Genomic DNA, 21,984 nt, shown 5'->3' on the forward strand with positions numbered 1-21,984 from the left:
AAAGGGCAGTTCCCGCAGCCACCTGGGAAGAAACACAAGCGCAGAGCCCGGGCAGGACCTTGGACTGCAGTCCAGGGTCTGGACTTGAGATTTATTTCTAAAGAGGAGGTCCTTCAGGGGTATGCACTGGGGTGGCTAGTGTAGGCAGATCTCTCTGACTGCTGCATTCATTTCCTCTCTGAAGCTCATTTGTAAGCTGAGGACAGCCCACATCTTGTTTATCCAGGGTCCCTGGCAGCCCGTGTGGTGCCTGGCACAGAGCAGGCAGCCACGAATGTTCTTGACTTTGTATTATTTTTTCCAAATGGGAATATATCTTTATTGTGAATGTTTATTGAATTGAAATTGTCACAGCTGACGAAGAGACCCGGCCAGCTGAGGCCACCCGTGTGTGGGGGGGTGACACAGATGAGAGCAACGCCCCCCTTGTGCACAGCACGTTTTCCAGGGTTGTTCTGTGTCCGCATCTTGCCCATCACATGGGTAACAACCATCGTGGGGCCCCATCCCAGTTCCTGAGCACTGAGCAGGCGGTGGGCACATTGCTAGGTAACTTGTTCAGCTGCACTGATGTGAGAGAGCCGCAGCCCCGCACTAAGCCCACTTCACCGCAGGCGGCCCCGCCCTTACCCTGGTACGCCATGCACGTCTCGATGACATCCAGGGTGGGCTCATCCTCGCAGAGGTCATAGGGCATGTTCCCATCGGAGTTGACAGCAAGTAAGTCGGCCCCACTGCAGAGAGAGGGCCAGGGTGAGGGTCAGCTTTGTGCGCAGAGGGTTGGTCTGGTTGCCTCTACCATCCAGCCTCTCACTCCCACCCCACTATGCACCCCAACCTCCACAACCCGACCACGGTGCAGCCCAGCAAGGACAGCATCTCCAGGATCTCAGGGGCCCCAGGTGGGAAGGGGCCAAAATCCCAGGAGAGCTGTGCCAGCAGACTTCCCCCAGCTTCCCGCTCTGCTGAACCAGCAGGCAGGCACTTGGGCACAGATGTCAAATAAGAAAATACAACATTAATGGCAGCAGCACTGCTTCCTAGGCATCTGCTTAGAGCCAGGCTTGATCTAAGCTCTTTACACTCATCATTTGATATAATCCTCGTTAACAGTCTTCTTGGTTCAGTATTATTGGCCCCATCTCATGCAAGGGAAACAAAGGCTCAGACAGGTTCAGTCACTTGTCTGAGGTCACACAGCCAGGACGTGGGAGGGTCAAGACTCAAACCTGGCCCTTTCATGGGCCAGCTCTTTTCACTCCTCCTTGTAACCTCAGCTATCCCCTACCTCCTCCTCTAAGTCCCTGCCCAAAAGGCTGACCAGGATAGGGACAGGACAGAGCCTTGGGGCTCCATGGCAGAATCTGCCTTTTGGGCCACTGGTTCCTATGTGCATGGTTCTGGGATGCCCTGCGGCAGAATCACCCGGGCACCACTGAAATAAAATGCAGCTTCCTGGGCTCCACTCTGGACCTCCTGAAACAGAGTCTCTCGGGGGTGGGGTGGGTGGGGTTGAGGATTACGTATTTTAAACCCATGATTCCGGTGCACACCGGTGCCGGAGACCCACTGTACCAGGCTGGCACCGCTCCCTTCTCCTCTCGCACCATCCCAGATTGGACTGTGGCCACCTGATGCTCCTGTAGACTTAACCGCACCCAGGTTCTCATCGGAGGTGTGGGCATGGGCCACCTGCCAGTCCTTTGGCCTAACAGCCCTCCACTGTGACCTCTCTGAGCTCCTGTGTGCCCTTGGGTAAGCTCTTCCACCTCTCTGAGCCAGGGCAGCATCTCTATCCCCCCAGTATCCACCTGATGGGCCCTGGCTGCTCTGCTGAGACCCCTGCCAAAGGTCACCTGCACTCGGCCACTATTCCTGAATCCTTACACTCAGATGTTCTCCTGGGACCCCAACCCATGGGTCTCTCTCCGTCTTGGCTCTGGTACTGAAATCACCTGATTTCCTGGTGGTTCCTCAGGACTTTAGCATCTCTGAGTGCTCTGTGCCCAGCACAGGGCTTGGCCCAGCTTGAGTGCCCTCCCATCACTAGATGAATCCAATTAAATACGCTTGAAATTTAATGGTACCTTTTCTGTGTGTTTATAGAAACTAAGCAGACTAGAAGGAATTTCAGCATGGGAGAAGACTGTCAGAGCTCTATAGAGGGAAATGGCCTTATTCCTGGGAAAGGCATTGTTACGTGGCGTCCCCCAAAGCACGTTCTGCCCCAGAGAAATGCAGGTGGACATGATTTGGCTGGGGGTGGGGGCAGAGCCAAGGAAGTATGCTTGCTTTTTTTTTTTATAGCAAGAAAAGCAAAAATGGCAACGACACATAAGCATGGAGGAGATGAATTCAGGCTCATAGGGACAGACAGAGAAAAAGAGATTGAAAAAAGAAAATGATACCCTGATACAAAGACAGACGAAGACACTACGAGAAAACTTCAGGCTGATATCCCTTATGAACACTGATGCAAAAGTCCTCAAGAAAATACTAGCAGGGACTTCCCAGGCGGTGCAGTGGTTAAGAACCTGCCTGCCAATGTAGGGGACGCAGGTTCGTTCCCTGGTCCAGGAAGATCCTACATGCCTCGGAGCAACTAAGCCTGCTAGCCACAACTACTGAGCCCGTGTGCCACAACTACTGAGCCCGTATCCTGCAATTACTGAAGCCCGCACGCCTCGAGCCCATGCTCCGCAACAAGAGAAGCCACTGCAATGAGAAGCCGGCGCACCTCAACGAAGAGTAGCCCCCGCTCGCCCCAACTAGAGGAAGCCTGTTCGCAGCAGCGAAGACTCAACACAGCCCAAAAAAAACCCAAAAAACAAAACCCAGCAAACCAAATTCAGCAGCCTATTGGAAGGATTGTACACTGTAACCAAATGGGATGTATGCCTGTAACACAAAGATGGTAAATTTTTTAAAAATAAATTTATTTATTTATTTTTGGCTGCATTGGGTCTTCATTGCTGCACGTGGGCTTTCTCTAGTTGCGGCGAGCAGGGGCTACTCTTCGTTGCAGAGCGCGGGCTTCTCACTGCGGTGGCTTCTCTTGCTGAGGAGCACAGGCTCTCGGCGTGCAGGCTCAGTAGTTGTGGCCCATGGGCTTAGTTGCTCCATAGCATGTGGGATCTTCCTGGACCAGGGCTCGAACCCGTGTCCTCTGAATTGGTCTGAGGATTCTTAACTACTGCACCACCAAGGAAGTCCCAAGGATGGTAAATTTTATGTTAGGTATATTTTACCCAATAATATCAGTAGAAAGAGAATGAAAGGAAAGACAGAGAGAATTAAGAGAGACACAGTGGAAAAGACAGAGTGATACCAAGGAAGAAAGAGACAGAGATGGAGAGAAAATGAGAGAGGAAGACACAGGGATGGAAAGGGAATGTGGTGAAAAAGAGAAGGAGTGGCAGGCACCAAACGAGACAGAAAAAAAAGAGAGAGAGGAGATGAAAGTTAAAAAAAAAATAGAACTTGGAAAAAACCAAAGGCAGAGGGAAGGCTGTTCTTGGGGGAGAGAGGGGCACGTACTACTGAACGAGGATTTTCACCAGGTTGATGTGGCCGCAGGTGGCCGCGGCATGCAGGGGCGTCCACAGCTCGTTGTCCTTGGCGTTCACATTGGCACCGTGGGAAAGGAGCAACTTGACAATTTCCTCAAAGTTGTCAATGCAGCACTGCAAGGTGGACACAGGCAGGGTCAGCTCCCGGCAGGGCCCTGGGTCGTGACGAGGGCACACCAAGTTCCCCCTCGAGAGGCCACAAGAAGGACAGCAGAGCCAATCTGCCTGAGTTTGAATCCAGCTCCATTACGTACATGCTGTGTGATTTTGGGCAAGCCACTTAACCTTTCTGAGTCTGTTTCCTTGTGAGTAAGTTAATAATATACGAGATAAAAATACAAAGACAATCTAAAAATAAAGTCATCTATAAGCTGTTTTGCAAATGTTGGTGGAATGGGATGAAATTTGGAATGAGGCTTTAGAACCTTTTCTTTTTAATTTCAGAAGGCTTCCTTCCAACAAAACTGTACGGAGAACTCTAACTTAGATAACCAATCGATTCAAGCAGGGCTGCTCGGGCTGAAGCAGGGGCATGTGTTGGTTGGGTGGGGATGGGGGTGATGGGGGAGACCCCCCTTGACAGCAGTGACCTCCTAGATCACAGTTTGGAATCTCTGACTTAGGAATTTCTGACCCAGAAGCTAGTTCTTGGGGAAGTCCCAAGTAACCAAGCCTTGCCCCCGAAAACCAAGCTCTGTGTGAGGCTCTAAGGGGTCCTTAATACAGTCCCTAAGAGGAGACAGCCGTGTCCGTGCTTCTGCTTGTCCACACGTGGGGCAGGCCCCAGAGAGATGCAGGGCTCCAACAGCCATTGGAGCTCCCAAACTCCAGGGACGGAGGGTGAAAGATTCCAAGCGGACAGAGGGGCCTCACGCCAGGGCCATGAGCAGCGAAAAGTGAGGACAGAGGAAGTAGAAGACAGGAAACCACTTTACAGACTACAGGACGCATCCCAGGTGACCTCTGGAGAAGCCAGCAGGGGACAAAGTGCTCAGAACTGCCCATCCAGGGAAGCGCTTACCCCTCGGTGCAATGGGAGATGTTGCAGAGTTATACTCAGAGGAGCAGAACAGTCAAGCTTGCTTTTTAAAAAGTCCCTCCTCTGGCTGCATGTGGAGAAGAGATTGCGATCACAAGCTTTGCAGGGGAAAAGAGGCATGGTGAGGAACTATGCTGAAATCACCCATGTAAGGGATGATGGTGGTCCAACCTAGAGAAGTGACCGTAGGCCTGTGGAGAGATGACTGGATGCCAACAGAAGGAGCAGGGGCACCTGTGGCAGCCCCAGGTGGGTGTGGGGATGGGGATGGAGATGGGGCGGCACCACGGCCTCCACCCCTATTCTCAGCAGAACCAGGGGCCAGTGCCAGAGGGACAGATGGGAAAGAAGCAGCCATTTGCACAGATGGTGCCAGGGACCCAGGTTCTCTTTCTGCACCAGCCGATCTGGGGTTGGCTGGCTCTGGGGGCATCTCTCCGGACAGCAGGGGCATGTGTGACCAAGTGGAGCTGGGTGCTGCCTCAGGTAGTCGGGAGAACCATGCAGTGACACAGCAATGCCGGCAGAGGGCACCCAAAGGCACCAGAGTGAGGCGTCGGGGAAAGGCGTGGGTCCCCAGGCTGTCACCGGGAGATGGGTTTGGGTTTGGGATGGCCCGGTCCATAGGAGGAGAAGCAGCCCAGCCCCTGGGATCGGGGGACAGGAGGGCCAGAGATCCCACCCTGAGGGCTGCAGAAAACATGAAGATGGGCGGGGCGGTGTGCGGCAGGGAGATTATGCATACAGAATTGCAGTTGTGTGAGAAGGATGCCCATGGGCTGGGCCAGTCTGTACCTGAGCAAGGGCTGGGTTGGGACCTGGATGCAGGAGTGCAATGGGGGCTGGTACGTGACGGAGCGGGCCGGCCTCCTCTCCTGCATTCCCCAAGGTGGGCAATGACACCTGGCATTGGATGACTCCTCCCACCCCGTCACTTCCCACGTCCAATCTATCACCAGGTGTGGATTCCATCTCCTGCATCGCTGTCCCCATCCCCACTGCCTCGGCTGAGGCTTCCCTGTCACTCTCCTTCCACACACCTCAGCCAGAGAGAGCTTCTTTGTTAATCCAGCCACGTTGCTCTCAGTTTACAACCCTCTGAAAGGCTCCCTGTTGCCAAGAGCAGAAAACCCACAGAAAGCTCTTCTTACTGTGCTCCTTCTTTGTATTGGAGCAGTAGTGACAATAATGACACCTGTAACAACAGCCCCAGCAAGAGCAGTAATAATACGTCACATTGTCAATAATAAGAGCTAATGCTTTTTGAGGAGTTACTAGGGCCACGCATCTTGCTAGCCATGCATTGCCTCATTGGATCCTCAGAACAACACTTCCAGGGCTCCACAGCCATGTGGGGCTAGAGGCTACCATACCGGACAGTGTCGTTACACAGAACATTCCATCACCGTAAAGGTTCTATTGGACAGTGCTGCCCTGAACTCAGTTTCCTGAGCTGTAAAATGGGGATAATAATATTTCAAAGAGTTGCTGTGACGATCAAACCACACTTCACATAAGTGAAGTGGCTTTGCCGAGAACTGAACATGTGACGAATTTTAATGCTAATAATAACTAGTATTTACCCAGTGTCAAGTGATGCGTATAGGGTTTTTATGTGTATTTATTTAATCCTCACAGCAACCCAACGAGATGGATACTTGTTATTCCTCTTTTACAGATGAGGAAAGTGAGGCACAGAGAGCTTAAATAACTTGCCCAAGGTCACACAGCTAGAATTTGTGGATGCATGAAGCCCTGCGGGACAGGAAGAGAAGCCAAGAGGACACATGGGGAGCCCCTGGGTTGATGGCTGAGGGTGGAGACTTGTCCCCAGGGCTCATGGGTAGGGGGATGGCCAGTCTCTGCCCACCCTTCCTGCCCTCAGAGGGAGACGGAGAGGCTCTCCCCAGCCCAGGGTTCCAGTTGCCTGGCCTCCCACTCGCCAGGCTGCATTCAAGTCCACCTGATCAAAAACTTGGTCCAGAGCACAGGGGGGCTCGGCGTGCTCACTCGTTAACTCAGCACACACATATTGAGCACTACTGTATGCCAGCATGGGGAGTAAGACTGGGATACACCGATGAGAAAGAGACACGGGCTCTGCTCTTGTGCCGCGCAGAGTCTGGGTAACGGGAGACCAGCATTAAACAGTCATGCTAATGGATGACATGACAAAGGGATGCTCAGAAGAAAGGATATGGATATAACAGCAGAGCTCTCAGGCTCTTGCTGTGCACGCACCCGAGCGCTGCGTGAAGTGCGACGGGGAGCAGTACCGTGTGTGCAAGGGACCGAAAAGTCAAGTGGCTGGAGGCCAGGCAGCCAGAAAACATGGTGGGCTCAGCAGGGGCACAGGGGATTTCCTCACCCCCAGCGTTATGGAAAGACACCAGAGCACTTTGAGTAGCATCAGCAAATGTTGGGTCTGAGCATCCCTGCAGCCACTGCTTGGAGGATGAATCAGGGGCAGTGCTGCCTGAATGCTGGGGACTAGATAGGGGGCTGCTGCAGCATCCAGGTGACAAATGAGAGCCAGAGCAGCCCCTCCCCAGCCAAAGGGGCCTGGGCCCATCTCGCTGCGCTAAAAAGGATGTGATAGCACATGATTCCTGGCCAGAGTTCATGGCTGTGTGACCTGAGGAAGGTCACATAAGCCCCCTGTCAATCACTTTTGTCGTGGGGGTGGATGGATGCCTTGGTGGGTGTGAACAAATGTGCTTCGGAAACTGTCAAGCTCCAGACAAACTTGCTTTGTTTGTCAAACCCTTTGCCAGGCAGTGAGGACGCAGCGTACAAAGGCTCCCTGTCCGCGGAGGCTGTGTGTGTGCCGTGCATGTGGGCACGGGGCTCTGTGGGCGTGTCTGTAACAGACACACTCGTCTCCAAAGCAGACAAGAGCCTTTCAGATGTGGTAGCTGCGGCTCCCCTCCCGCTCCTCCCTGAGGGCTCTGGGCAGGAAAAAGCAGGGAGATGGGGTACCTGTCCAGGTAGACAGCAGGGAACCAGGGGCCCCAGCGGGTCCTTACCTGGTGCAGGGCTGTGAGTCCATCCTCGTTACACAAATCAGGGCTGACCTTATTCTTCAGGAAGTAGCGCACTGCAACAGAGGGGACAGGAGTGACTGTCCTGTCACACTTCAGGTGTGCAGGGATGCGGGGGACCCAGGTAAGACCCTCTCTCCCCCAGGTCCTGACACAAACAGTCTTGTTTACTTCTTACAACATGGGTGAGAGGTAAGTATCAAGACCTCCCCATTTCACAGATGAGGAAACTGAGGCACAGAACACAGATCTCTTGTCCAGGATTTCCAAGAGGTGGAGAGCACTGCCTGTCTTACTCTGCATAATAATGACAGGAGCTAACGGTTATTGAGCACTTCCTGTGCGCCAGGCACAGAGCTAAGCGATTTACATTTGTTGTCTAGAGGGAGAACATTCTAGTCACTGAAAGCATACACTCTGGTGTCCAATGGCTTGGGTTCAAATGTAAGTGCTGTTTTTATTGGCTGTGCAACCTCAGTCAAGACACTTCCCTCTGGGGCTTCCCTGGTGGTGCAGTGGTTGAGAATCCGCCTGCCAATGCAGGGGACACGGGTTCGAGCCCTGGTCTGGGAAGATCCCACATGCCGCGGAGCAACTAAGCCCGTGCGCCACAACTACTGAGCCTGCGCTCTAGAGCCCACGAGCCACAGCTACTGAACCTGTGTGCAACTACTGAAGCCCGTGCACCTAGAGCTCGTGCTCTGCAACAAGAGAAGACACCGCAATGAGAAGCCCGTGCACTGCAATGAAGAGTAGCCCCTGCTCGCCGCAACTAGAGAAAGCCCATGCAGAGCAACGAAGACCCAATGCAGCCAAAAATAAATAAATAAACAAAAATAAATTTATATATATATAAAAAAGACACTTCCCTCTCTGTGCCTCAGTTTTCTATTCTATAAAATGGGGATGATGTTAATCCCACCTCACCAGGACATCATGTGGAATAACTGAGGTGAGCTGTGGCAGGGTCTTAGCATGGTGTCTGGCACATGGTTTGAGCATCAGCACTTGTTGTGGAGGTTGTTATTATTTTTATTAACACTGCAGGTCCCTGCACCCATAAGTGCCAAATGTCTCTGCTTTGGCCCTACTGAGCCTTGAGGTTTTTAAGCAGAGGCTTTAACTGCCCTCCATCCTGAGACCTTTGTCTAATGTGTGTGTGTGTGTGTGTGTGTGTGTGTGTGTGTGTGTGTGTGTTTTCAGGGATGGTGGGAGGGGGGAGGGAGCTGGGGCGTGGGAGGGCAAAGAGAACTCTAGCCACTTGCTTAGGACCCTCTTGCTTAGGACCACTTGCTTAGGACCACTCCCTCCCCTTTTCCAAGGGGACCCTCCCTCCTTCTCCATCCTCCCCAACCCATTCAAGCCCTAGTTCCCATCCTGGACCCAAGGGCAAAGGGAAAGAGGGAGGGTCAGCACACACATACTGGTAGTACATCATCATATCAATATATTCAAGTCCACCTGCTCAGAAACTTGGGCCAGAGCACAGGGAGTCTTCAGTGCGTTCATTCATGAAGTCAGTACACACATATTAGGCACCTACTGTATGCCAGCCTGCGGAATGATGCTGGGATACACCAAGGAGCGAGAGGCATGGGCTCTGCCCTCGTGTGGCTCAGAGTCTGGGCAGCAGGAGACCGACATCAAACGAGCGAACCCACCAGCCCTGCAGGCCCCTTCCAGCCAGCAGCAGGAGCCCCTGCCATGGCCTCCAAGCTTTAGGATACCCGTCTCTGGCCAGCCTCCAGCTGCACAGCTCCCATGGGGTGAGGTGCCCATGGAGTCCATTAAAGCCCATGGTTCCTCTCCTGGCCCATCTTACCCTTCCCTGTTCAAATGTCTCCAAGCCCGAAGGTAGGGCCTGCACAGGTCTCTTCCCCAGATCCACCTTCCCAAGTGTGGACCATGCAGTGGGAAAATACACCTCTAGGCTGCAGGGGTGACCAAGGGGTGGCCGTTTGCAGAGCAAATGGAGGAACTTGACTACACAAGCTGGCTTGTGTGTGAGGCCCTCATGACGCCAGGAACTGAGGCCTGGGTCCTGCAAATGGGAGAAGCAGGCTGGGCCTGGCCCCTCTGAGCCCCTCCCACTCCCACCCAGTTTGGCTTCCTCAAAGCACGAGCCAAACTGCACAGCCCCTGATGCCCACTGGGGGTGCTATCTCCACACTACAGCCCACCACCCACGCAATGGGGCAGGGACGCAGTGGTTTCCTCCTAGATTTGCCTCTGCTGTGGAGGAACAAACTCGAGTGACCTGTGAACGGCGGAGGGAAGGCCATCCATTCTGCAGGCTGAATACCTGCTCGGCACCCCCAGCGAGTGCTGGGGAAGAAGGTGAGGTCTCTGGAGCAGTGGGGATGGGGGCCGTCTTCATTAGTCCCAGCTCCCGGACCCAAAGCCCCAGTGGCATCCTTGGCCTGAGTGTGAACAGAGGCCCCTGTGAAGGGGTGGTTAAGGCCTCCACCCAGCATCCTGGCAAGAGGTGACATCTCCGGCAGACTTGCCCTAGATGCTTTCATTGCTGCTGGGGGTCAGAGTGAAAGGAGTTTACACCAGATACAGTCAGGTCCTCTGGAACCACTAGCCACATCTAGCTCACATGGCTTTCAAATGTTAACTCATAAAAATTCAAAATTCACTTCCTCAGTCGCTCTGGCCACATTTCAAGTGGTCAACAGACACAGGTGGCTACCATATTAGAAAGTGCAGAAATAGAACATTTCCATCTTCACGGAAATTTCTATTGGACAGTGCTGCTTTGGGGCATTATACATGGAAATTAGCCCCATCGCCAAGAGCTAAAACCCTTCTGTGGCACTCCGTTGCTCTGGGAACAACGTCCAAAACTCTTACTATGGCATAGAAGGTCTGCACGATGTGTTCCCTGCCTGCAGACCTCCATCTTGCACAATTCCAGGGGGAACCATTCACACTGTGGTCTGTGAGACTGGCACCCCCCAGCCCAGGGCAGAGCAGTGCACAGCTTGCTCAGCTGTACACAGGACTCCTAACCTACCTACCTCTCCAGTCTCACTTCTTAAACTCCAAACACTTTCCACAATGGTCTTTTGTCAGCTACGGAGTCACCATACTTCCTTTGGCCTCTGAGTTTTGCATAGCCTGTTCCCATTGCCTGGAAGACGCAATCATCCACCCATCCACCCACCCATCCACCCATCCATCCACCCATCCATCCACCCGTCCACCCTCATCCAAGCATCCATCCAGTCTTCCACCCATCCACCAACCATCTATCCACCCACATCCATGCATCCATCTCTAATACACACACACACACACACACACACACACACCTGTCTCACTCCTCATCCTGTACATCTCCCCTCAAACTCTCCAGACGAAGGCACTCCCCCTGGTCTGCATGCCCTGAGCTTCTATACATCTCATGTATAGCCTTATCACAACCGTAATTAAGTAACAATTTGAGTAATTATGGTAGACTTTGGGTCTGCCTCTGTAGGGCAGGACAGTGACCTGGCACTTACTGCTCTTTCCTTAAGGCCTGGCACATGGTAAATCCTCAACAACCTTTATAGACCCTGACCTAGTTGGCAGACCCTTAGCTCAGTCCAAGTACACAGCTTCTCCATCTCTGAGCACAGCAGACCACCCTGTAGTGCTGACCCGTATGGCTCGCATCTGGAGTATGCAGTGCTGCCGGCAGTGTCCTCCTACCAGGATGGACGGTAGCTGTTCTCAGCCTCAAGGCCATGTTTGAAGACTGTGGCCCAGCCTGTCCACGGGCTGGTGGGGTTGTCCTGGGCCTGACAGCTGGCCTTTGGGAGAGTGGAAGTGACCATGATGTCCCTGTGCAGGATGGGTTTCTGGAAGGTTCTCCTTTGGGGGTGGGTGGTGGACCAGGCTTCTGGTCCAGGAGACACTCTTTGAGGCAAAAATGGAGCATCAGATGCCAAAAGCATCCTTTGTGTGCAGTAATTATCGGGGTGTTCTCCGCGTGGCACGGGAGCCCGTGTGCAGTAATTATCGGGGTGTTCTCCACGTGGCACGGGAGCCTAAGACATGTAATTACTTCAATGTTGGGCAGTTATTTTCAGCCCAAGAGGTGGGACAAGTCATCCTCATCTCTAAGGAGCCGTCGATAGTCACGAGCCAAGGCCCCCTCCGTGGTTCTACTAACGCTTTAGCTGGGAGCCTGGCTCTGGACACAACTCATTGGAGCAAAGACCCCACCACCCAGGGCCTGGCCAGGTTTTCCTGCCTCTGGGGTTCAGCAAGAAAAATGATTCTTCTATCTACAGTGTGTTCTTACTGGACGCCTCCTATGTGCCCAGGTACATGCAGAACCACTTTCTTTCATGGGTTCATGTCTAATTATTCCTCTTACGGAGAACAGGAGACAGAGGGTCAGGGAAGTGCAGCTCACAGCCACGTGCAACCGAGTGGAGGAAATCAGACCCTCTGATTTCTAAGCCCAGGCTCTTAGCCACAAGGCTACTCTGTTCTGTCCCTGAGGCGAGGAATGCGAACCAGCATTGCTGGAGTAACCAGAGCCGGGCTGAGAGCTGGTATGGGGAGGAGGGGGAAAGGAGAGTGGACAGAGTGACCTCTGCTCTGCAAGCATCAGAGGCCCTCGAGTCCCAGGCCAAGCCTCTTCTTGCAGACAGAAGGGCTCAGGGACCCACAACCAGGACAGAAGAAACATGGCAGCCCCGGGGTCATGGTCAGACATCTCAGGGGCCAAATTAAACACAAAGTTGCCTTCTCTCACTCCCTCCTTAAAACCCTCTGGTGGTTCCACATTGCTCTTAGAATAGAGTTCAAAATCCTTCCTTGGCCTTCACTGGGGTCAGCAACCTATGGTGCAAGGGCCATATCTGGCAGGCAGCCTGGTTCCATAAATTAAAATTTCTTGGAACACATCCGCACTCATTGATTTACATATTGCCCGTGAATGCTTTTACCCTACAACACCAGAGTTGAGTACTTACAGCAGAGACGTATGGCCCGCACAACCTAAAATATTTACTATCTGGCCTTTTACAGAAAAGATTTGATGACCCTGGTCTTCACGGTCCTGCATGGTGTGGTCCACCTACAGGGCTACCACCTTGCACAATTCTGGGGGACACTGTTCTCAGCATAGTCTATGGGAATGGCTAGCTCTGGAGTTGTGCAGTGTGCAGCCTGGTCAACCTGACCAGGCCATCCTATGTTCCTAGCCCTCCAGGTTCTTCTCTTGCTCTCCAAGCACCTTGTACAATGGAGGTAACTGGCTTAGGGGGATCTGAGGGTTGGCTGGGGCTCAGAGAGGACAAAGACAAGAAGGGCATGCTCTCCTCTCCAGCTGGGCATGTCCACCACTTCTCCTGATTGCCCACCCTCAGGTCTGCCCCCAAAGCACCAACACCAGGCTTGCCCATCAGTTTGTCCAAGTGACCCTCTGTCCTCACACATTTCTTTAGCTGTGGCTTTAGGCAAGTTATTCCTTCTCTCTGTGCCTCAGTGTCCTCATCTGTAAAATGGGGATCACAACAGCATCTTTTTTGTGGGGATGCTGTGAGGATTAAGTAAGACAATGCCTGAAAGATACTACTATCATTTATATTAAAAATAGGGCTTCCCTGGTGGCGCAGTGGTTGAGGGTCCGCCTGCCGATGCAGGGGACACGGGTTCGTGCCCCAGTCCGGGAAGATCCCACATGCCACAGAGCGGCTGGGCCCGTGAGCCATGGCTGCTGAGCCTGTGCATCCGGAGCCTGTGCTCAGCAATGGGAGAGGCCACAGCAGTGAGAGGCCCACGTACCGCAAAATAAATAAATAAATATAAAAAACAACCACTGAGCCTCTGCCGGGTCCCACCCTGTGCTGGGTGCTGGAGATGTAATCATGGATATCTTGCATTTCTCAAGAGCCCTTGACCTGGTCCTAAAAGACAGAGGTCATCTCTCTCCAGGGAGCTCCGAGCATCTGCTGGCTCAAGGACCACAGTGAGGCCACAGCCAATGTCCCCACCACCCCCCGTGAAGGCAAGACCCCTCTGCGATGGCAAAGAGGTGGCTCCCGCCTCATGTATTCCTGCTCCTGGCGCCAAGCCCGTCGCTCCACCCACAACTCCCTGGCAATCTGGCTGGAATCTGGGCCAAGCAGGCCCATCTGTTCCCCTCCGTCTCCAGCTGTAGCGAGCGAGGCTGAACTGGCCCATCTCGGCAGGAAGCTGGTGGCGGCTGCCTTTGGGGAGAAATCACTGCTGACAAGCTTGTGTTTTCTTTGCCACCTGACCCACTCCACCCCACAGAGCAGAACGCCTGACCTCGGGCTGGTGAGTGATGTACAACCACAGGTGTGGGTCCTGCTCCTGCCCTGGGGGATCAGGGACAGCAAGGCAGAGGTGTCTGCTTACTGGAGGCGGACCTTGGACAACCTACATCTGCTGGGGGTGCCCTGGGGCTGAGCTGCTGTCGCCTGGCCACATGACTTCCACAATCACGTTCACAGGACACCCACTCACCAAGCCCTCCTCCCTTCCCATCTCGCTTCCTTTCCCACCCAACACCCAGGAATGAAGCCTCATCCTCCCACTACCTCCTAGGTGCTGACCTAGGAGGTCAGATCTAGTTCTGACCCTCCACACCCCTACTTTGTCCCTCCCTCCAAACCCCACTCCCTGAAACCCTCACCAATTCAGTCACACTGGTTTCTTCCATTTCTTAAAGCAAAACGAAACAAAAACTGAACTCCTCAGGGCCTTTACACACAGTTTCCTGCACCTAGAGCCCTCTTTCTTCCCATACTTGGGGCAGCAAACTCCTCTTCTTCCTTCCAATTCCAGCTGAAATGTCACCTCCTCTGAGAGGCCTTCCGTGATCTCAATCGAGTTGCCTGAGTTATTCTCTCCCATAATACCCTGCATTTCTGCTTCACAGTAGCTCCTATGGCAATTTATAATTATAGGGTCATTAGTTAGCATATATTAATTATATAGTGATTTGTTTAGTTTTGGGGGCTCCATGAGGGCAGGGAGCCCCATCGACTGGTATCCCCAGTGTCTAGCATGGAGGCTGGCTCAGAGCAGGGGGTCAAGAAATATCTATTGCAGTGAGAGCACCTGAAATCTACTCTCTTAGCAAATTTCTAGTACTCAATACAGCACCATTATTAACTATAATCATCACGCTTCACATCAGGTCTATAGATGTATTCAACCTACATAATGGCAACTTTGTACCCTTTAACCAACTTTGTACCCTTTAACCCCCAAAAAAGTAACTATATGAGGAGATGGATATGCTAATTAGCTTGACTATACTAATCAGGTAAACATCACATTGTGTACCTTAAATATGTACAATTTTTTTTAAATTTATTTTCATTTATTTATTTTTGGCTGCGTTGCGTCTTCGTTGCTGTGCGGGCTTTCTCTAGTTGCGGAGAGCGGGGGCTACTCTTTGTTGCGGTGCGGGGGCTTCTCATTGCAGTGGCTTCTCTTGTTGCAGAGCACGGGCTCTAGGCACGTGGGTTTCGGCAGTTGCGGCATGTGGGCTCAGTAGTTGTGGCTCACGGGCTCTAGAGCGCAGGCTCAGTAGTCGTGGCGCACGGGATTAGTTGCTCCACGGCATGTGGGATCTTCCCGGACCAGGGCTCGAACCCGTGTCCCCTGCATTGGCAGGTGGATTCCCAACCACTGCGCCACCAGGGAAGCCCAAATATATACAATTTTTATTTAAAAAAATCTATTGTGTGAATGAACAAAGGCAGGAAGGAATGGAGGGAATGCGCAATGCTCTGGGGGCCCACAAGGCTGCTTGTTCAGGGGGGCCTTGGGACGGTGGGACATGGTCTCTCCCTGGGGACACATGCATAGTCCTGCAGACACAACACAAAGAGTGTGACTTGAGGACTGAGAAGCAACAGGCATGGATTTTGCACAGAAATGAAGCAGCGAATACCCCTCCCCAAGCCTCCAGTGGCGATACAGCCAGACATGGCAGCTGACCGTAGGAGTCCCTGAGCCCACCTCCAGGCCAGGCCCCAGGCACCATCATGACCCTCCCACCCAGGAGACCAGTCCTCACTCCCTCTTTCCTGCACCTTTGGTGTCCTTTCTACAATCCAGCACTGACTGTACAGCAAGCACTTTGTCCATCAAATCCATTAGTCTTCCTAAGCCAGTTATGAGGACTAATGACCTGCTATTATAAATTAACTGCCTGCTACCATCACCCCAATTCACAAATGGGAAAACTGAGGCTCAGGCTTGAACATGTGAAATGATTTGCACAAGGTCACGTGTCTGGGAATGGCAGAGCTGGGATTTTAACCCAGGTCTGGCCACCTCCAAAGGCTGAACACTTAACCACTTTGCTAAAACTGCGGCAAACAAGGACACGGGGAAGGGAAGGTGGGCAGCAAAGAGATGTGCAAGATGGATGCAGATATTAGCGTGAAGAAAGCCATTGACAAAAAGCTAGAAGAAAGATCAAGACCACTGCCAACAGTTCATTGTTCAGTACATGATAATAAAGACAACGATCGCTAACAGTCATCCCAGAACCTTCTTATTAGAGCAGGTTGCAGACAGGACACTGGGGCAGGAAGTTAACACTTAGCTTGAGGTCCCGTGACAAATGAGTGGCAACTCGGGGGCTGACTCGAGCCTGAGCTCCACCACTTCCTCTGTTTGTCTTCCTGTTGCCTCTCCGTTCTAGGCAGACCCCACCCCATCCCTGATGCGAAGCATCCTCATGGCCGGCCTCTGGCTGCTGCACCCCACCCCCTAGGCTTGCACCTCCTCCTTGGAAAGTCATGCCCCCTGCTGGCCCTGTTTCCTCCCCTTACACTTTGCTCAGTCTCATGGGGTCCAGCACCTGGGGTCTGGTCAAACCAACTCCTCTGGCCCTCCCTCCCCCTCTGCCCCTCCTCAGGGTGCTGTCAGGGCTGCAGGGGGCCCAGCCTACTGCTTTAACCATGCCAGAAGGGCCAGCACTCTCAGCCTCTTTCCTCTCCTCCCAAGTCAAGGTTGTCTCGGGTCCTCAGTGCACTGTGCTTCCCAAATCATTCCACTGAGCAACTTCAACCTTTCTACCCACTACTGCTCCTCCCTGGAGCAGAAAGAGCCAGAAATAGCTGCTTCTAGGGAAGCCCAGCCGCCTTGGGCTGAGGGTGGAGTCAAGTCTAACGGTTTCTGCAGGAACTGGTGCAGCCCATCCCACAGGCAGGAAGTGCACCCCCGGATCCCGGGCGATGACTCAGCCACAGTGGAGGGTGGACTCAAAGTCACAGCCCCAGGCCCAGGGCCCAGGAGCCAGGCCTTGCTCTTCCTTAGGTAGGCCCCCTCCAGGGCCCATTCGAGAAGAGGGGTCAGACAATAACAAGTGTTGGCAAGGATGTGGGGACATCGGAACTCTCATACATTGCTGGCGGGAATGTAAAATGGTGCAGCTGCTGTGGAAAACAGTCTGGCAGTTCCTCAAAATGTAAACATGGAATTACCATATGACCCAGTGATTCCACTCCTAGGTATAGACCCAAGAGGAATGAACACATGTCCACACAGAAACTTGTACACAGATTTTATAGTAGCATTATTTACAATAGCCCCAAAGTGGAAACAAGCCCAATATCCATCAATGGAGGAATGGATAAATGAAATGTGGTTTAGTCACACAGTGGAATATTATGTAGCCATAAAAAGGGATGAAATGCTGATATGTGCTACACCATGGATGTACCTTTGAAACATCATGCTAACTGAAAGAAGCCAGTAATGAAAGACCACATATTGTGTGATGCCATTTATAGGAAATGTTCGGAATGGGCAAATCCATAAAGATAGAAAGTAGATTAGTGGTTGTCACGGGCTGAAGGGAGCAGGGAATGAGGAATGACTGCTCATGAATACAGGGTATCCTTTTGATGAAATTTTTCTGGAATTAGTTAGTGGTGATTGTTGTACAACCTTGTGAACGTACCAAAGACCACAAAATGCACACTTTTAAGAGGGAATTTTCTAGTATGTGAATGATACCTCAGTTTTAAAAGGAGAACAAGGGGCTCCAAGCTGACCTTGAGCATCCTGCTGTAAGCTCATTCCCCTGCCAGCCTGGGAGATCTGTGAGGTCAGTAAGCACCTGTTGCATTCATCGCTGTACCCATAGGAACGAGGATGATAGCCAGTACACAGTAGGTATTCAATCTTTACTTAATGGAAGGGAAGGAAGGAGGAGGCCACTGGCCACTGGGCTGTATATGATCTGGCCTCTGCTCACCTCTCCTGGTATCATCCGTCCTCACCACCATGGACCCTTTCAGGACCACCCATGCACCACTCTCTCTCTTGCATTTGTAAGCCTTCTTGTGTGCTATTCCCTCTGTCTGTCTTTTTCTGCCTTCACTTCACTTGGCTAACTCTTAACCAGGTTTCAGCTTAAGTGTCCCTTCCTCCATGAAGCCTCCCCAGGCTGGGCCAGGTACCCTTCTCATGTGCTTTCTGTTCCCTCCACAAGAACACTTAACACCATAATGTAGTTGTGTATGGATCTGTCTGTGTCTTTACTAGACTATCAGCTCTGGAGGGGTAGAGGAGTAGGAACCACAAACTTTCTAGCTACTGTGACATAGGCTCCTGGTCCATATGTGAGGATTACAGGGGTCAGGAGAGCCTGCCTGGCTCCTACTCAATCCTCAGAACTGGCCAGAGCATCCTCCCTTGGGATATTTTATGCTTTGTCCTCTGGACAACAAGGCTCCCAGGCTGGGCTGGGCCACAGACTTTTCCATCTCAGAGAGAATCTTCATCCCTTGGCTTATATAATGCAAAGAGGCCAGTTTCTGTCTTAGCATCTCTGATGTCCACATGACTGTGAGGACAAGATGGCCAAGGGTGCACCAGACATGAAGCTATAATCTCTTTTCTAGAGCCTCCATGCCCAGGGCACATGGCTGAGCTGGGCAGGAGTTTTTGACAGAGACTCGTATCAGCTACCCAGATGTCTCCGGACATATGTAACTTATATCTAGTATTAGGTGTGTGCCAGAAAAATGATTTCAGACCCTTTAGAATATAAACTCTATGTGGGCAAATCTTGTCCGTCTTCTTATCTGGGGTATCCAGCACCTAGAGTAAGAGCTCAACAAATATTTGTTGAGAGAATGAACAAGAAAAATTGTTTTTCTTCTATGAGAAGATAACACTGAAGATACCAGGGAAATTTAACAAAATATGTACAAGATCTATAGGAAGAAAACTACAAAACTCTGATGGATGAAATTTTAAAAATTAAATAAAAGGAGAGGTATTCCATTTTCATGAATAGGAAGACTCAATATTGCCAAGATGTCAGTTTTTCCCAACTGGATCTATAGATTCAATGCAATCCCAATCAAAAATGAGTTATTTTATGAATACTGACAAACTGATTCTAAAGTTTATATGGAGAGGCAAAAGATCCAGGATAGTCAACACAATATTGAAGGAGAAAAATAAAGTTGAAGGACTGACACTACCTGAGTTTAAGACTTAGTATAAAGCTATAGTAATCAAGGCAGTGTGATATTGGTGAAATAATAGACAAATAGATCAGTGGAATAGTATAGAGAGCCCAGAAATAGACCCACATAAATATAGACAACTGTCATCCATTGCTGGTGGGAACACAAAATGCTATAGTCACTTTCGATGGTTTCTTACAAAACTAAACATACTCTTACCATACAATCCAACAATCACACTCCTTGGTATTTACCCAAAGGAGTTGAAAACTATGTCCACACAAAAACCCACATACAGATATTTATGGCAGCTTTATTTATAATCACCAAAACTGGGAAGTAACCAAGATGTCCTTCAGTAAGTAAATGGATAAACTGTGGTACATCCAGACAATGGAATATTATTCAGTGCTAAAAATAAATATGCTATCGAGTTTAAATGCATATTACTAAGTGAGAGTGAAAAACTACATACTGTATGATTCTAACTATATGACATTCTAGAAAAAGCAAAACTATGGAGACAGTAAAAGGATCCGTGGTTGCCAGGAGTTGGGGAGGGGGGAGGGGTGAAGAGGCAGAGCACAGAGGCTTTGGGAGGCACTGAAAATACTCTGTGTGATACCTTTATGATGGATACATGTCATTATATACTTGTCCAAATCCATAGAATATACAACATAAGAGTGAACCCTAATGTAAACTATGGTCTTTGGATGACTGTGACGTGTCCTTGTAGGCTCATCAATGGTAACGAATGTACCACTGTGATGGGTGTTGTTGATGATGGGGGTGGGCTATGCATGTATGGGGCCAGGGGGTGTATGGGAAACCTCTGTACCTTCCCTCAATTTTGCTGTGAAACTACAACTGCTCTAAAAAATGAAGAATAAGTAAATAACGAAGCAAACAAAAAGCAACCAGGGAGAAGCTACAGTTAATCCTCTTGAAAAATGCATAGTCTTTCTGAAAAGCGAGGGTGGGAAAGGAATCTCTTCATAATGTAGGAGCAGACATTTATGTACTAGATTTCCTCCAAGGGATGGAGAACTACATTTAACTCATCTAATGTGAAGAAGACATGGGTCTGCAAGGTTTCTCCATCGAATCTCCAGACTGTGCCTGTGTACACTGCCCTCTGTCCCTCTCCCTTCCTCCCCTTCTGTCAGCTCCTTCACGCCATAGGTATCTTGTGGCCTCCCCGCCCTCTCACCCCCACAGGAATTTATCTCAGGGACTCAAGGCAAGGATACTGCTGGTCCAGAAGCACGACCCTGAACTTCCCCCATTGCATTCATGAGCACATCAGTCCCCAGCTGTGCCAGGTCCCTGTCCTTCACTAATTCTGCTTCCAGAATTCTCCCAGCAGCTCCTCCTGCAGCTTCCCTGCAGACCCAGGAACCCCATCTCCCATCCACCCTGCAGAGCCTGGCCACCCAGGAACTCTCCAAGGTATTAGCTTTTATCCCAATTCCCCTCCGCCCAAACGCCCTGCACTCCTCTTCTTGAATTCCTGTTGCGTCCCCAACTCCATCTCTCTCACCTCATTGCTCTTTCTGCTTCTCTCTCCTTAATTTTTTTAAACAGCCCAATTATATCGTATCTCCAGGGAAGCAATAGATAAAAAATATTTCCAGGCCTGCAGGTAGGTGCTGCATACACATAAACACTAAAATGGCTTCACAGCCATCATAACAATATCTAGCATTCGTTGAATACTTTTCACGTGTGAGGCACTATGCTGAGACATTACATGTCTCAGCCCAGTTAATCCCCACAACAACCCTATGACTTAGGTGCTATTATCAACTGATTCAAAAGAAAACTATGGTTTGCTCAAGCTCACTTAGCTAATAAGTGTTGAAACTCATTTCTAGTCTGGGTGATTCCAGGCACAACTGGTGGTTCTGGCATAACTAGTGACAAAAGGTCCTCACCCAAATATAACCAAGAATAAAATCCATTCCTATCAATATTTAGGCAGAGAAAACAAGTTTCCTATGAAGGGGGAAATTCCTTTAGCTCCCATCTGCTCACTTTGAACCTTCTGTCTGCTTTCCCTGATCCCCCTCTGCTGTCCCAAAGCCCCCCACTTCCCACGCCTGTCTGCCCAGTTCCCAATTTCTTCCTAAAGATGCTGTGTCTTGCTTCTCTCCCTCAACACAGAGTTATGCAGGACAGGGACAAATCGCAATCTGGGCTTCCTTCCGCCTGTCTGACCGAGGAAATTAAACAAGATCTTTGAACGTTTTAAAGGTAACCACCAGAGAAATTAAAATCAGGATTTATATCTTCCGGATCAATGGAAAAGATAAAAGCAAATAAACATAGTATTCATGAAAGTCACAAAATGAGAGAAACAACAGAAACACAAATGCCACAAAGCATGAAATTAGATGACCAAAACACAAACATTATAACAATAAACAAAATCATTTATCCTCCTCTATAAAGCAGTAGAGATTTCGTTGCCTAAAAGAAAAAAATTCAACTATGTGCTGCTAACCAGAGATACATCCCAACAAAATAACAGAGAGACTGAAAATAAAAGGATGCTCAAATATAAAACAGGCAAATGCAAACACAAGGAATGCGGGGGTGGCGACATCACTGTGATACAGAATAGAATTCAGGGCAAGAAGAGGAGGTAATTAACTTTAGGTTGATTTTTGAAAAATACTTCAAAATAAAATCATAAACAGAAATCAGATCAGTGGTTGCCCGGGGCTGTTGATGAGGTGGGGAAAGCGAAGTTGTTAGCAGTTAGGAAAACTTATGAAATCATAATCAGTAAAGCAAAATTCAGTGCAACACAAATTGTCAGTATGTAAGTCAAAACCACAATTTTGACAGCCTAAAGAAAA

At 50.5% G+C, this 21,984-nt stretch overlaps 1 protein-coding gene across 3 annotated transcripts in view; it reads right to left on the reverse strand.

Moving 5' to 3' along the window:
* PPP1R16B (protein phosphatase 1 regulatory subunit 16B) overlaps positions 1-21,984 on the reverse strand; it is a 135,221-nt gene that overhangs the window by 18,541 nt on the left and 94,696 nt on the right. For all 3 annotated transcript variants that reach the window (XM_049699170.1, XM_004272846.4, XM_033433721.2), the window contains exons 3-5: positions 7,635-7,705; positions 3,538-3,683; positions 631-734 (exon numbers count right to left, since the gene is read on the reverse strand). In XM_049699170.1, the coding sequence (XP_049555127.1) occupies positions 631-734; positions 3,538-3,683; positions 7,635-7,705 (321 nt within the window). The remainder of the gene's footprint in view (positions 1-630; positions 735-3,537; positions 3,684-7,634; positions 7,706-21,984) is intronic.

This window comes from Orcinus orca, chromosome 16, assembly GCF_937001465.1.
Source record: "Orcinus orca chromosome 16, mOrcOrc1.1, whole genome shotgun sequence".
In the NCBI taxonomy this organism is placed as follows: Eukaryota; Metazoa; Chordata; class Mammalia; order Artiodactyla; family Delphinidae; genus Orcinus; species Orcinus orca.